Source organism: Carassius auratus, chromosome 28 (genome assembly GCF_003368295.1).
Source record: "Carassius auratus strain Wakin chromosome 28, ASM336829v1, whole genome shotgun sequence".
Lineage (NCBI taxonomy): Eukaryota > Metazoa > Chordata > Actinopteri > Cypriniformes > Cyprinidae > Carassius > Carassius auratus.
In genome coordinates this window covers 5,484,039-5,498,635 of record NC_039270.1, presented here as the reverse complement: position 1 = coordinate 5,498,635, position 14,597 = coordinate 5,484,039, and the positions used below count along the sequence as shown (strand labels likewise).

General features: G+C 35.3%; 2 protein-coding genes across 3 annotated transcripts in view; one reads left to right on the top strand and one right to left on the bottom strand.

The window, feature by feature from the left end:
* The window catches only part of LOC113046545 (alpha-1,6-mannosylglycoprotein 6-beta-N-acetylglucosaminyltransferase B), an 85,264-nt gene extending 80,027 nt beyond the window's left edge, over positions 1–5,237 (bottom strand). Inside the window, exons 1-3 of the mRNA XM_026207358.1 lie at positions 5,139–5,237; positions 3,588–3,591; positions 3,373–3,517 (exon numbers count right to left, since the gene is read on the bottom strand). Of these exons, the coding sequence (XP_026063143.1) occupies positions 3,373–3,517; positions 3,588–3,591; positions 5,139–5,237 (248 nt within the window). The remainder of the gene's footprint in view (positions 1–3,372; positions 3,518–3,587; positions 3,592–5,138) is intronic.
* Positions 5,238–6,077: 840 nt separating this feature from the next.
* LOC113047444 (uncharacterized) lies at positions 6,078–14,597 on the top strand. Of its 2 annotated transcripts, XM_026208814.1 has the most exons (7): positions 6,078–6,200; positions 10,640–11,557; positions 11,771–11,867; positions 11,990–12,091; positions 12,506–12,681; positions 13,185–13,286; positions 13,680–14,597. In XM_026208814.1, the coding sequence occupies exons 2-7, from the start codon at positions 10,644–10,646 to the stop codon at positions 13,906–13,908; spliced, it is 1,620 nt and encodes a 539-aa protein (XP_026064599.1). In that variant the 5' UTR covers positions 6,078–6,200; positions 10,640–10,643; the 3' UTR covers positions 13,909–14,597. The 2 variants fall into 2 exon arrangements, with proteins under 2 accessions (XP_026064599.1, XP_026064601.1); XM_026208816.1 differs by lacking the exon at positions 6,078–6,200 and having other exon boundaries at positions 10,375–11,557.

The window sequence follows — 14,597 nt, the reverse complement described above, 5'->3', positions numbered from 1 at the left end:
CTGTTGTCTCTGTACAAGTTTGTACAATTCAAGTTAACTTTGACTATATTTTTCTCTTGCATCTGAAAGCATTTCAATAAAGCCTCGATAGGTTTTATTTCAGGTATCTCGAGTGACTTGAAAAACCTCTTTCATAGAGACAGGAAAATGTCTTTCAGCGAGCTTATGGAACGTACTGTCATCTTTGTTTCACACCAAGAGCTTGATTTCTTTATAATGCAGCTCACATGAACCGCCTGCAACCCCGTGCCCCGCAGCTACATCAGCAACACGCTGAAGCAAACAGCCCCCCTCTGTGAGCAACTCTGTCACTCCCAATAAATGTCACCTCCGCATGGCACAAAGCTCAACGCTCCAAAATACACGCCATCTGAACCCTGACCTTTCTGAATTCACACCCAAAGACAGTAAAGTGTTCAGGCGGAGCTGTCACATGCATGTTTGACTTCCGCGATCTCTGCACTACGGAGATTTCTTTTTTTAGATACTGTCAGAGCTTTTTACCTCCTGTGGTCTTTCATCCACACCAATCCAATCAGCTTTAGAAAGAACGTCAGTTGTTATTTTTCCGTCCCACAGACACATTTCAAAAACAGAAGTTCTAAGGCTTCGCTGGTACTACATCCAAATCTATCTGTACTGTATTTCGGAGTAGTCAATAATATCCGTAATATCTACATTGGTTACTGTTATAATTGCTTTGGAAATAATATGATGCCCAGAAACTTTCTCCTGCAACAAATCAAAGTGCAAAGCTCCTGAGGCATTGCAGTATTTTACATCTTCATGTGCATGCCCACTCATTCACTATTTTCTACAGTATATAGCAAATGGCACATAGTTAACTACATGGTGAAAGGGTGGATTAAAATGAGATCTGGCATGACTGTAGACTGCACATTATATATGACAGTACAGTATATGCATACTACACACACACACACACACACACAACAACAACAACAACAACCCCAGTATCTGATTTTATATAATTCACATTGAGATAGATGTCCAAAAACCTTTTTTAATGGGATTTTAACCATATTGATGTTATTACAAATGTCATCTGATTCCATTCTGTCCAGTCTACAAGACTTGGATTTGACTTAGATATGGCTGCAGCTTCTGGCTACTAAAACCTGCTCGACATATCGACATTTTACGCTCAGCTCAACTTTATTTTACAGTAACTCAAGTCAAAACCAATAACCTTATTGTGAAAGAAGGCTCTTTAAATTGACACATAACTAAAAGGCATTGGATTTATATTTACGATGCTAATATACCTTTCCTGACCAAAGCAAAACTGTTACTAGTAAATTTCCATTATAACGAACCAAACATTAGATTATGCACTATACACTTCTTACCCTAAAATACCCCTTTTGCACAATATAGGTTAAGTACTTGTTTATTACTTCTGTTGTTTTGTGTTTACATGTTTAATTATATAGTACCATAGTCAACAAATGCAATTCCGTTCCAGTTCCGAAACGATAATAAAGCTAGACTTGACTTAACTGATGTAAGAAATCTGATTTGGGCCAATTAAATGGTTTTAACAGTGATGACTCCGTTTATAGTGATAATTTAAATAGTTGTATAATTATTATTTTTTTTTTTTATAAGCATGCACTTGACAGACATCTTTGTATAGAGTGTCTTTCTGCTTTAACCTCACTTATTTTCCATTCAACAGTAGCTAGGTTTTCATCCAAAGATCTGAATTAAACTTATGCGCAAAACTGGAAAATCCCATAAAACATATGTGAATAAAGCACCATTTCCATCCATCGTCACTTCCTGGTAAACTGTGGCACTGAATAACACTAAGAATAAAGGAGAAGCCACACTAAATAGAATAGTTTTAATATGTGATATAAATTATTTGCACCTCAGAGCGAGCAAATGTAACACAATAAATGCTGTCAGTGTTTTTGGAGGTGGATGCTACTGTTTGGAAACGCAGTCGTGTGTGACAATTATACAGAAATACACTGACAATAGACTTTGATGAGATCGGTCCGATGCTAGTCAAGTTATCCTGTCTCATAGTGCAAAGTCACATGACTTTTTCGATGCATATAGAGGAATTTATTCTGTAAATGTGCTATCGGATAAAAAGTTGATCATACTCAAAAGAGGTCATTTATGTTGATTGACATCATGGAGTTTATTGGTAATTTGATACTGATGTGAGAATAATATTTTGGCTGTAAAAAAAAAAAAAAAAAAAAAAGTAAAGCATTTGTGTATTTCGCAAAAAAGTCAGTGTAAGAATTTTGCGGTAATTTACCAGGTTTCATATGTGTAAGCATCAATACTTTGACAGTTTAGTTATTTTTGCAGTTTCATCTGTGACACCAGCAGTGCAAGAACAGCATCCTTTAGCTTTAAACTATCACTACCATTGATTACTTTTTTAGCGGAACAGAAGAGATAGAAAGTTGACACCACACTTTAATTCACAACAAAGATTGTAGAGATGGGGTGTGTGGGTGTTCTTATCCTGTAAGATTTGTTGATGTCTGGAGAAATCACAAAGCAAAGCCGTGGCACCAGAGCCCGTTTGAACTTCTGACGTGACAGACATCTGTTTCCATGGAGACAGCTGGAAACTCCGGGAAGTGTCTTAACTAACTCATCGGCGAGAGGTTGACTGTGTCTGAAACATCCCGACAGCTGCCGCCTTCAAGACCTATTGGGAACTTCCCACTCGCAAACTCTGAACCTGTCACTGCGGCGTGATGGGTGTTCAAGTGCTGTGGCCTGAATAAAACGGATGCACTGAGCCTCTTTGTGAGGGTCAAGAGTAATCTTTATGTTTTATCAGTTTATTTTTATCTCTGTATTATTTTTCATAACTCGTGCAGCCACAGCAAATGATGACAGACGTGTTTCGGTCATGCCGGCCGGTTACTTCATTATCCAACAGCTATGCTAATGTTTCCTGGCGAGACTTATCACTTTTCCTCGTCACACACACAAAATATATGCAAACCAGTTTTTACATAACGAAAGAGCTCTTGGAAAACACACCTGTAAAAATGAAACCAAATCAACGTAGCGTATCGAGTAAGAAATGAAAACTTTGTTCATTAGCTGATGCAAAACCTCATTTGGTTACATTTTAGTCTCACAGACTTGATTCATTTGTCCTCAAGCCGCGATGAACTGCATCTGCAGTTGAACCATGCGTTAACAGCACAAAGATAAACATGCAGGTAACTGGAAATTAAAACGTTGTGGCGCCGTTCGTGTGCATTCATCTTGTAAATACGATTATCCCTACGTGACTTGAAGGCAGCAAGTGACACCTGACTTGAAGAATGTCAGCGCTGCTGTGCTGTAATCATGAATGTGAGTCCGCACCTGTGGAGAGCAGAGCTCAGCTCCTCCAGTCTGTGGGACTCGCTGCTGTTGCTCATTTTTGATAGGGTGTCGATCCTCTTCATGATTATCTCCAACATATCGCTGATCTTCCTCAGCACCCCACGAGACTCCAGACCTCCCAACACTGTCACACAAAACAATGGGGGCACGTCAGTTCAGACGGATAAAACAAGCAACATGTTATGCTTACAGACCTCGCTGAAAAGATCAAGGTGAGTTACAGAGAGTTGAATAAAGAATGGATATCATTTATTCATTTTAAACCAGTTTCACATTCTTTCATGGAACAAAAAAGGATTTATTTTGGAGAATGTATAGAACAATTGCAGCATTGCAACATCATCACATAAGATGTGTTTTAACCACTTTATATTTAGATTTTTATGTATATAGGACTTTGTTTGGATTGTATATCATTTTATGCAAGTCTAATATACACAATGTACCTGCCATGTGAAAAAAGAACAAAAGTCAGGGCACCAAAGGGCCTATATTTATATATGACCTTTGTTCTGTTTTTGTTCTGTTATATATATATATACTGTGTAGGTTTTTTTTTTTTTTTTTTTTTTTTTTTTTTGGGGATTGTATATACTGGTGGACAGATTTAGACTTTTAGCTCACCGGGACTCTTAAAGACTGTTTGAGATATGGTGGGAATGGAGTCTATGCTTTAGACAGCCTATTTTATGATGTTTTAATTTCAGTGTGATTTAACATCTGACAACTCATAATTATAATTAGTCCCCATTATGACTTATATCTCAACCGAAAGGCACTACTTACCATATATATTAATATAAATAATTGGACATATGAGAACATTAATGGGATTTAAGAGCTGCTGAGAGTGATCCTCAGTGTTTGTAAAGTAAATTTCTTAAATATTTCTTAGTTGAACCAGTTGCATTGCTTAACATTTTCTTGGGAATTTTTTTTTTTTTTTTTTTTTTTAGGGTTCTTTTGAGTAGAGTTTATTGGAAAAATATGTATGAATAGTTATTTTTACTTGATCAGTTTGTAAATCTTGTATAAAGTTGCACAACACTGCTTTTTCAGTAAGCTTCAATGATACTTTCAATTTGAAACCACTGCCTTTTTGTCATTTTACAAGCCCAGAGGACCCCTTCCCACTTCACTTTTCATTGAATGGAGAAGATTAGTATGCCATGAATTGGTAAACATCTTTTGTGTTCTACAAAATGAAAGAAAGGTTTGGAATGACACAAGTTTAAATGATGGAAGAACAGTTGACACCACGGCTACACTAGTCTCCATGCAGCTATATACCAGCAGTCCAGCATCAAAATGTATGTTTGTCCCGAGCCTGTCTTTTCAACAGAGGAAAAACAAAATACAGAGATAAATATACTCTAGGGCTGCACTCTCTCCTGAGAGAGGCTCGAAAACAAAGTCATGGCAAAACAAAGAGCCTAAATGGAGACTGAATGCAAATCCGTTGGCATATTAGTTGTATTTATTCAATATCCAAACAACATGCTGAGTGTTTTATTCAAAAACATTTTAAAAGCGTCTCATTAGCACAGCCTCTCTCTCTCTCTCTCTCCAGAGCATCAGCGGTGAGGCCACAGACTTCAAGTCTCATAACTGAAGAAAGGACACAAACAGCACAATACAGGAAGGGGACCAATTAGGCTGACAGTCAAGTTTAATTTCAGAGCTTTCCGAACTCCTGCCGTCTGTTCCCCCGGAAAGCCGGCGCAAGTGGAGTGGATGCCTCTCACCTGGCCAATTAAACAGAACACATCTACAACTGTGAGGTCAGTAGGCCTGCAGAACTCTCCGCTCTGACATTCTCTGTTCCCACTCGCCGTTGAGATCATCCGGAAGTCAATGCATCTTTCTAATGATGAAGGCTACAAAAACCGAGTTATTTCAAAACTTTCTTTTGCCCATTTGAATGCATCTCCTCCTGCATTTATTTCGGGGTAAACACTTCTCAGAGTTTGATTTGTGCACTTTCATTGTAGGTAACATGTTCACCAAAGCATAAATCTGGGATTGTTTACTCACACTCATGTTGTTTCAATGCATGCATTTCATGCATTCCTGTCTCGTGTATAACATATTTGAAAGAAAAGAATGTTGGGGTCCACTGGAACCTATCGATTGTATGGAAACTAGGGTCAACTACAGTCATTTGAAATTAGGAAGCCTGTATAATTAGTCAGCTTACGTAGTTATTTGAAAGCGAATGGACACTTAATAATTAATAATAACCAGTGGTGGACAGTAACGGAGTAGCTTTACTTCGTTACTGTACTTAAGTACATTTTTCAAGTATCTGTACTTTACTGGAGTAGTTTTATTTTGAGCAACTTTTACTTTTACTTCACTACATTCCAAAGCATAAAATCGTACTTTTTACTTAACTACATTTCATAAAACATATCGTTACTCCCTATAATATCATGTGCTCCGACACGCAGAAGCGGTGTCTGATTCATCATGAACGAACTGAATCTTTTCAAAATAAACTTTTAAATCGGATCGCGAATCACACCAAACAATTCGTTTACGAATTAGAATGATCCGATTGCAGCTGTTCTGGAGTCTACCACTCACTGATTCAAATGAACCGTTTAGAGCGAGTCACCAGAAGTAAGAACCGCTCGTGGGAGTTTTACTTACTCAAAGTTGCTCTAAGGGCAGAAAAGAAAATGATTGGTTGAAAGATTCAACCAATGAAATTAAATCAGAGGCGGGGTCTAGACGTTTGGAAATTTGGAGGGAAGATCCGTTGTAATCGACTGTTCGTTGGAGTGGGATATCACATATATTGTAAGGTAAGTAAATTTACGATATATTGTTAAAAAAAAAAAAACATAAACAGCCTCTAAGTGTAGGCTACTAAGATAATTAAGGGAACATTGAAAGTGCACAAAAATAATAATCCTCGTCTAAACATCCGATCGTATTTTGATTTGACTTTTTCAGTTCACAGCGCCAAAGCTGTTAACTTAATTGGATAACTATGGTAAAACATGGTTTTCCAGTGCTAACCTACCCCGCTGTCTGTGAAGCCGATATATGCGATCACATAATTCGTTCAAGCCACCTTCAAATGTATACATCCCCCGCCCTAGCATTGCAAGTGGGACCAACGTACTTCATATCGCTGTTATTTTTAGTCTATGATGCTCTTGGGGCAGAAGTATTCAATAGATTTATATCGATGTTAGTTTTAATATTCATATCGCTCTTATTTTTAGTCTATGCTGCTTTCGGGGCAGAAATATTCAATAGATTCATATCGCTGTTATTTTTAATATTCAGTGGTTTCATATTTCTGTTCTTTTTAGTCTATGCTGCTCTCGGGTTAGAAGTATTCAATATATCCGTATCGATTTTATTTTTAAATAATTAACAATTTCATATTTCTGTTCTTTTTAGTCTATGCTGCTCTCGGGGTAGAAGTATTCAATAAATTCGTATCGATTTTATTTTTAAATATTTAATGGTTTCATATTTCTGTTCTTTTTAGTCTTTGCTGCTCTCGGGGCAGAAGTATTCAATAGATTCATATTTCTGTTATTTTTAATATTCAGTGGTTTCATATCGTTGTTATTTTTAGTCTATGCTGCTCTCAGGGCAGAAGTATTCAATAGATTCATATCGATGTTATTTTTAATTTTCAGTTGTTTCATATTTCTCTTATTTTTAGTCTATGCTGCTCTCAGGGCAGAAGTATTCAATAGATTCATATCGATGTTATTTTTAATATTCAGTGGTTTCATATCGCTCTTATTTTTAGTCTATGCTGCTCTAGGGGCAGAAGTATTCAATAGATTCATATCGATGTTATTTTTAATTTTCAGTTGTTTCATATTTCTCTTATTTTTAGTCTATGCTGCTCTCGGGGCAGAAGTATTCAATAGATTCTTATCGCTTTTATTTTTAATATTCAGTGGTTTCATATCGCTGTTATTTTTAGTCTATGCTGCTCTCCGGGCAGAAGTATTCAATAGATTCATATCGATGTTATTTTTGATATTCATATCGCTCTTATTTTTAGTCTATGATGCTCTTGGGGCAGAAGTATTCAATAGATTCATATCGATGTTATTTTTAATATTCATATCGCTATTATTTTTAGTCTATGATGCTCTTGGGGCAGAAGTATTCAATAGATTCATATCGATGTTATTTTTAATATTCATATCGCTCTTATTTTTAGTCTATGATGCTCTTGGGGCAGAAGTATTCAATAGATTCATATCGATGTTATTTTTAATATTCATATCGCTATTATTTTTAGTCTATGCTGCTCTCGGGGTAGAAGTATTCAATAAATTCTTATCGATTTTATTTTTAAATATTTAATGGTTTCATATTTCTGTTCTTTTTAGTCTATGCTGCTCTCGGGGCAGAAGTATTCAATAGATTCATATCGATGTTATTTTTAATTTTCAGTTGTTTCATATTTCTGTTATTTTTAGTCTATGCTGCTCTCGGGGTAGAAGTATTCAATAAATTCGTATCGATTTTATTTTTAAATATTTAATGGTTTCATATTTCTGTTCTTTTTAGTCTATGCTGCTCTCGGGGCAGAAGTATTCAATAGATTCATATCGATGTTATTTTTAATTTTCAGTTGTTTCATATTTCTGTTATTTTTAGTCTATGCTGCTCTCGGGGTAGAAGTATTCAATAAATTCGTATCGATTTTATTTTTAAATATTTAATGGTTTCATATTTCTGTTCTTTTTAGTCTATGCTGCTCTCGGGGCAGAAGTATTCAATAGATTCATATCGATGTTATTTTTAATTTTCAGTTGTTTCATATTTCTGTTATTTTTAGTCTATGCTGCTCTCGGGGTAGAAGTATTCAATAAATTCGTATCGATTTTATTTTTAAATATTTAATGGTTTCATATTTCTGTTCTTTTTAGTCTATGCTGCTCTCGGGGCAGAAGTATTCAATAGATTCATATCGATGTTATTTTTAATTTTCAGTTGTTTCATATTTCTGTTATTTTTAGTCTTTGCTGCTCTCGGGGCAGAAGTATTCAATAGATTCATATCGATGTTATTTTTAATATTCAGTGGTTTCATATCGTTGTTATTTTTAGTCTATGCTGCTCTCAGGGCAGAAGTATTCAATAGATTCATATCGATGTTATTTTTAATTTTCAGTTGTTTCATATTTCTGTTATTTTTAGTCTATGCTGCTCTCAGGGCAGAAGTATTCAATAGATTCATATCGATGTTATTTTTAATATTCAGTGGTTTCATATCGCTCTTATTTTTAGTCTATGCTGCTCTAGGGGCAGAAGTATTCAATAGATTCATATCGATGTTATTTTTAATTTTCAGTTGTTTCATATTTCTCTTATTTTTAGTCTATGCTGCTCTCGGGGCAGAAGTATTCAATAGATTCTTATCGCTTTTATTTTTAATATTCAGTGGTTTCATATCGCTGTTATTTTTAGTCTATGCTGCTCTCCGGGCAGAAGTATTCAATAGATTCATATCGATGTTATTTTTAATATTCATATCGCTCTTATTTTTAGTCTATGATGCTCTTGGGGCAGAAGTATTCAATAGATTCATATCGATGTTATTTTTAATATTCATATCGCTATTATTTTTAGTCTATGATGCTCTTGGGGCAGAAGTATTCAATAGATTCATATCGATGTTATTTTTAATATTCATATCGCTCTTATTTTTAGTCTATGATGCTCTTGGGGCAGAAGTATTCAATAGATTCATATCGATGTTATTTTTAATATTCATATCGCTATTATTTTTAGTCTATGCTGCTCTCGGGGCAGAAGTATTCAATAGATTCATATCGATGTTATTTTGAATATTCAGTTGTTTCATATTTCTGTTATTTTTAGTCTATGCTGCTCTCGGGGTAGAAGTATTCAATAAATTCTTATCGATTTTATTTTTAAATATTTAATGGTTTCATATTTCTGTTCTTTTTAGTCTATGCTGCTCTCGGGGCAGAAGTATTCAATAGATTCATATCGATGTTATTTTTAATTTTCAGTTGTTTCATATTTCTGTTATTTTTAGTCTATGCTGCTCTCGGGGTAGAAGTATTCAATAAATTCGTATCGATTTTATTTTTAAATATTTAATGGTTTCATATTTCTGTTCTTTTTAGTCTTTGCTGCTCTCGGGGCAGAAGTATTCAATAGATTCATATTTCTGTTATTTTTAATATTCAGTGGTTTCATATCGTTGTTATTTTTAGTCTATGCTGCTCTCAGGGCAGAAGTATTCAATAGATTCATATCGATGTTATTTTTAATATTCAGTGGTTTCATATCGCTCTTATTTTTAGTCTATGCTGCTCTAGGGGCAGAAGTATTCAATAGATTCATATCGATGTTATTTTTAATTTTCAGTTGTTTCATATTTCTCTTATTTTTAGTCTATGCTGCTCTCGGGGCAGAAGTATTCAATAGATTCTTATCGCTTTTATTTTTAATATTCAGTGGTTTCATATCGCTGTTATTTTTAGTCTATGCTGCTCTCCGGGCAGAAGTATTCAATAGATTCATATCGATGTTATTTTTAATATTCATATCGCTCTTATTTTTAGTCTATGATGCTCTTGGGGCAGAAGTATTCAATAGATTCATATCGATGTTATTTTTAATATTCATATCGCTATTATTTTTAGTCTATGCTGCTCTCGGGGCAGAAGTATTCAATAGATTCATATCGATGTTATTTTGAATATTCAGTGGTTTCATATCGCTGTTATTTTTAGTCTGTGCTGCTCTTGGGGCAGAAGTATTCAATAGATTCATATCGATGTTTTTTTTTTTTTTAATTTTCAGTTGTTTCATATTTCTGTTATTTTTAGTCTATGCTGCTCTCGGGGCAGAAGTATTCAATAGATTCATATCGATGTTATTTTTAATATTCAGTGGTTTCATATCGCTGTTATATTTAGCCTATGCTCAATAGTACTCAATATTCATATTACTGTTATTTTTTGTGTATTATGTGCTGCTCTCAGGGCAGGAGTACTCATTCATATTACTGTTATTTTACTCAACTATGCGCTGCTCTCAGGGAAGGAGTACTCAATATTCATATTACTGTTATTTTTTAGTGTATTATGTGCTGCTCTCAGGGCTTCAATACTCAATAGATTCATATTACTGTGTTATTTTAGTGTATTATATGCTGCTCTCTGCAAATGTAGTACTGAGTAGTGCTAGTGCTTTTATAACCATTTTATTTGTTGTTTTTTTTCTAGGCAAATGGAGAATATTTGGCTTGAGGGGATAAGGCGAAAGTTAAAGAAAGTAAGGGATGCTAGAGTCATTCAAGAGGTCATACCTTTTTCTGGCGAGGAGACTGATTTCATGAAGGGTTACATTAAGAAACTGGAGGAGGAAACCAAAAGCACCTTCAAGTCCCCTGTGTCTACTCATAAAGACTACTTTTACTTTTCATGTGAAAGATCGACCAAAGCAAGTGGGAAAAGCAAAGGAGAACCTACAAAGACAAGAGCTAATTCCTGCAAAGCTTATGTGTCATTTAAAATAATCAAAGATGGTAGTTTTACAGGTGCTGTGGTCAACAAAATGCTTCAACACAACGGACATGATGTGTGCATGAAAGAAGAGGGCATAAAAAATCTCATTGATCCAGAGTTATTGACCTTCATTGAAATGTGGCTTGGTCAAGGACTGTCAATTTCAGAAACACTTTTAAAATCCGTGGACTGGGCAGAACGTCATGGACATATGGACAAATATAATCGGCGATATTACGTTACACCTGAAGATATACGATTGATCAAGAAGACCAATAATGCTCTTAGTTTTCCTGATGCGAAAGACTGCATTAGTGTGGACAAGCTGATCACATCGGAGCTGCAGGAACACATTTGTTACTACCAGCCTTTGAGTGAAAATCAACCACTTATAATTGTAGTGCAGACACCCTGGCAAAAGGATATACTTAGAGAACATCCCCATACCATGGTATTCATGGACGCTACTTACAAAGCCATGACATCATATGGTTATGCATTTTATGCTCTTCTTTTGACCAACAGTATTGGAAGAGCAGTCCCATTTGCTTACTTTATTATTAGTGAGGAATCAGCGGACATACTTGCTCTCTGCTTGGAAAAGCTCGCAAATCACAACCCTGGATTTCTTCCCAGGTAAGAAGTTAAAAACATAGTAGAGTCAGTAGTAGTTTGGCAGCAAAGTGTGCTGATGTATTGAGGTATTTCTATGTACAAACATTACTATTGGATGGAACACTTGCTTAAATACCGCACATTGTAAACTACCTTTTTACAAAAGCTGTCCATTTTTACAAACTCTAAAGATGTTGACGTATATTCATTAATTCTCAATTCCTTATCATGTAGGTCGATAATGATTGACCGTGACCTTAAGGAACTCAATGCCATAAGAAGAGTTTTTCCAACAGCCAAGGTTCTTCTTTGCTGGTTTCATGTACTCCAGGTAGGTTTATTAAATCTTTTGCACTGGAAAAAGACCTATTCATTTACAGACCTATTTATTTTAAAAATACAATTATAATTCAAATGCCATTATATGACTATAGCTTTTGAATGTTTTTGTAGGCTGTACATAGGTGGATGGTTAAAAGAGATGGAGGAAACTTGCCAGTGAATCAGCGGAATCTTGTGATTCAAGCAATGGTTGGAATGAAATCCTGTTTAACGGTAATATTTTTATATCATAAATCACTTCATTCTTTAGAAATCATTTCAGTACATGGAAATAAATCTTGAGTTGTTTACTATAAATTTCAATGGGATTAGTTAAGTTTGTGTATTATTTTTTAATGAATTGTCTTTTAAAAATGTTCCCACAAAAAAAATTCAAATCCTTCTTTACTAACCCTCATGTAAATCCAAATTCAAAAGATTTTTTTTTTTTCCGCAATAGAATATAGAAATGTTTTGTATCCCATTAAGTTTCATTGCATGAAAAAAAAAAAATATTGTGTTCTACTGAGGAAATAGTCAAAAAGGTTTGGAGTGACACAAAATTACAATTTTGGGAGAACTACCCCTTTAAATGTGTGTAAACTTAAGGTGGCATAACTTTACAATGTTGTGTCTTTTTCTTTACAGGAAGAAGAGTTCAACAGCATGTCATCCAGAAAGTGTGAAGAGCTTGATACATGTCTTGGTAGTTCTCATGTATCAACCTACCTCAAGAATCAGTGGATTTGTTTTGGTGATTTATGGTCCAATTTTGGCAGGTCATTTTATCACCATAACAGCGAAACCAACAACAAGGCAGAGAGGTCAGCTACTAAAATTATAACATCATGCCCTAAAATCGTATTTTAAAGGTGCTCTAAGCGATCCTGAGCGGAGTTACTTCCTGTTGACGTTCGAAGTGTTGTCAAACAAAACAGAGGCTAGCTAGACCCTCCCTCCTCCTCCTCCTACCCCTCCCCTCTGTGCTTCCTGAAACAGTCATGAACGTGCATTTAAAATATAGCTTGCGTATTGACGCTGCTTGTCGGTTATTGCCTGAGGCACTGTTTATTGTTTCGTGGTACAGGCTGCACCAGTTTGTTTTTGTGTCCGTTTTTGGAGCTTGTGGCGACTACAGAGACCACGTTTTTTTAACAGTGTTGTTCAGGGGACAGCTAACAGATAGTGAGGAGATGTTTGCTGTATGTGACAAAAAATGTTTTTGGCCTAAAAACACGTGAGATCGCTTAGAGCACCTTTAAATAACATGATATCCAGGACAAATATTCATTAAGGATATTTTAAGTTTCTTAACTTTTGTACATAGATTTTTTCTTACAATGAAGTACCAGTTCCTTAAGGGAAGAATGAATAGCAGGATTGATCAGCTTCTTCGCTTACTGTGTGGAGATGTCCAAAAATATTACAGGTAAATATATTTAGCTGTATATATAGTTCAATGTATTACTTTTATTATGGTGCTAAATTGTAATTGCCAATTACAGAAATCATGTGACATACAGAATCATGTGATAATATTGCAAATTAGATTATCTCTGGCCATTACCTGTTGCCATTATCAGCTTGTTTGGATACAGGAAGCTCTCTTGAATAAACATTCACTATTGTCTATGACATGATCTTTTCCTTAGCACAAATCATTCAGTAAAAAGGTCTGTCAGCTCCCAGCTTCCTTTTTTCTTTAATTATTTTATAGCCTATAAAATCTATACAAATGTTTAAGGGTATTGGCTTTTTTCAGTCATTTCATTTTTACAATAGTTTACCATTTCCTAACTTGTTCTTTTATTTCATTGTTCAGTTACCTGGATGACCTCACAGAAACTGGACGAATCAAAGGAGCAAACACTGAAGAGACCACTAATGCCGCCCATTCTATGATTGCAAAAGGCCTGGGTGCAAAAGTGGAAATAAAAATGGAGTGTGTTTGGTTCCACCCGACACAAGCACACAATGTCACAGTGTGGACTTGGTCATGCACAAATGCGATTGCAAAAGATTCCAATGTGGATGTGTGTGTAAACACTTAATTTTTTCACAAAACATTGCAGAGAAACAAGGACTTATAATTCGAGATCTTAGGGCAGAAGCAGCAAAAAAAATTGTTGACAGTGAATCTTACCTCAGGGTCGATGAAAACCTTACTGTCTACCACTCTGATGGCAGTGTAGAAACTGTGAGTTGTAAAGGGACCAAATTTTGCACATGCATTGCAAATAGCCATGGAGTGGTGTGTGTATGTATATTGGTTCACAACATTCTATACCCAACATCATCTGAGAACATACCTGATGATTCACACTGCTTTAGGTCCAGTGAGAGAAAACAAGTTACACTGCAAGCCATGCTTACAGATCTCCATGAGTGGAGCAAATCAGAAAAATTTTGTGAGGGTAATGAAGTGTACAGGTTAGTTGAAAGAGCACACAAGTTAGTTTTTTCACAGTTTAGTAAACTGTCAAGAAAAAGAAAAGTGACTGCACTTCATAGTTATCGTAAAAGGATCAAAAAAGCAAAAGATGTAGTCACTGTACCCTACATGGTCAAAAAGAAGAAAAAACGTGTTTGATCTTGTAGAGATAAGAAATGTTTCATTGATGAAACAATCACTATTTGCTTTGCCTAGCGAGAATGTTTTTTTGTTTGTTTGTTTGTTTTTCCTCTTGCTGCTACTGTCTTTTTTCAATGAGTGTTGTACAGATACTTTGTATAAGAACAA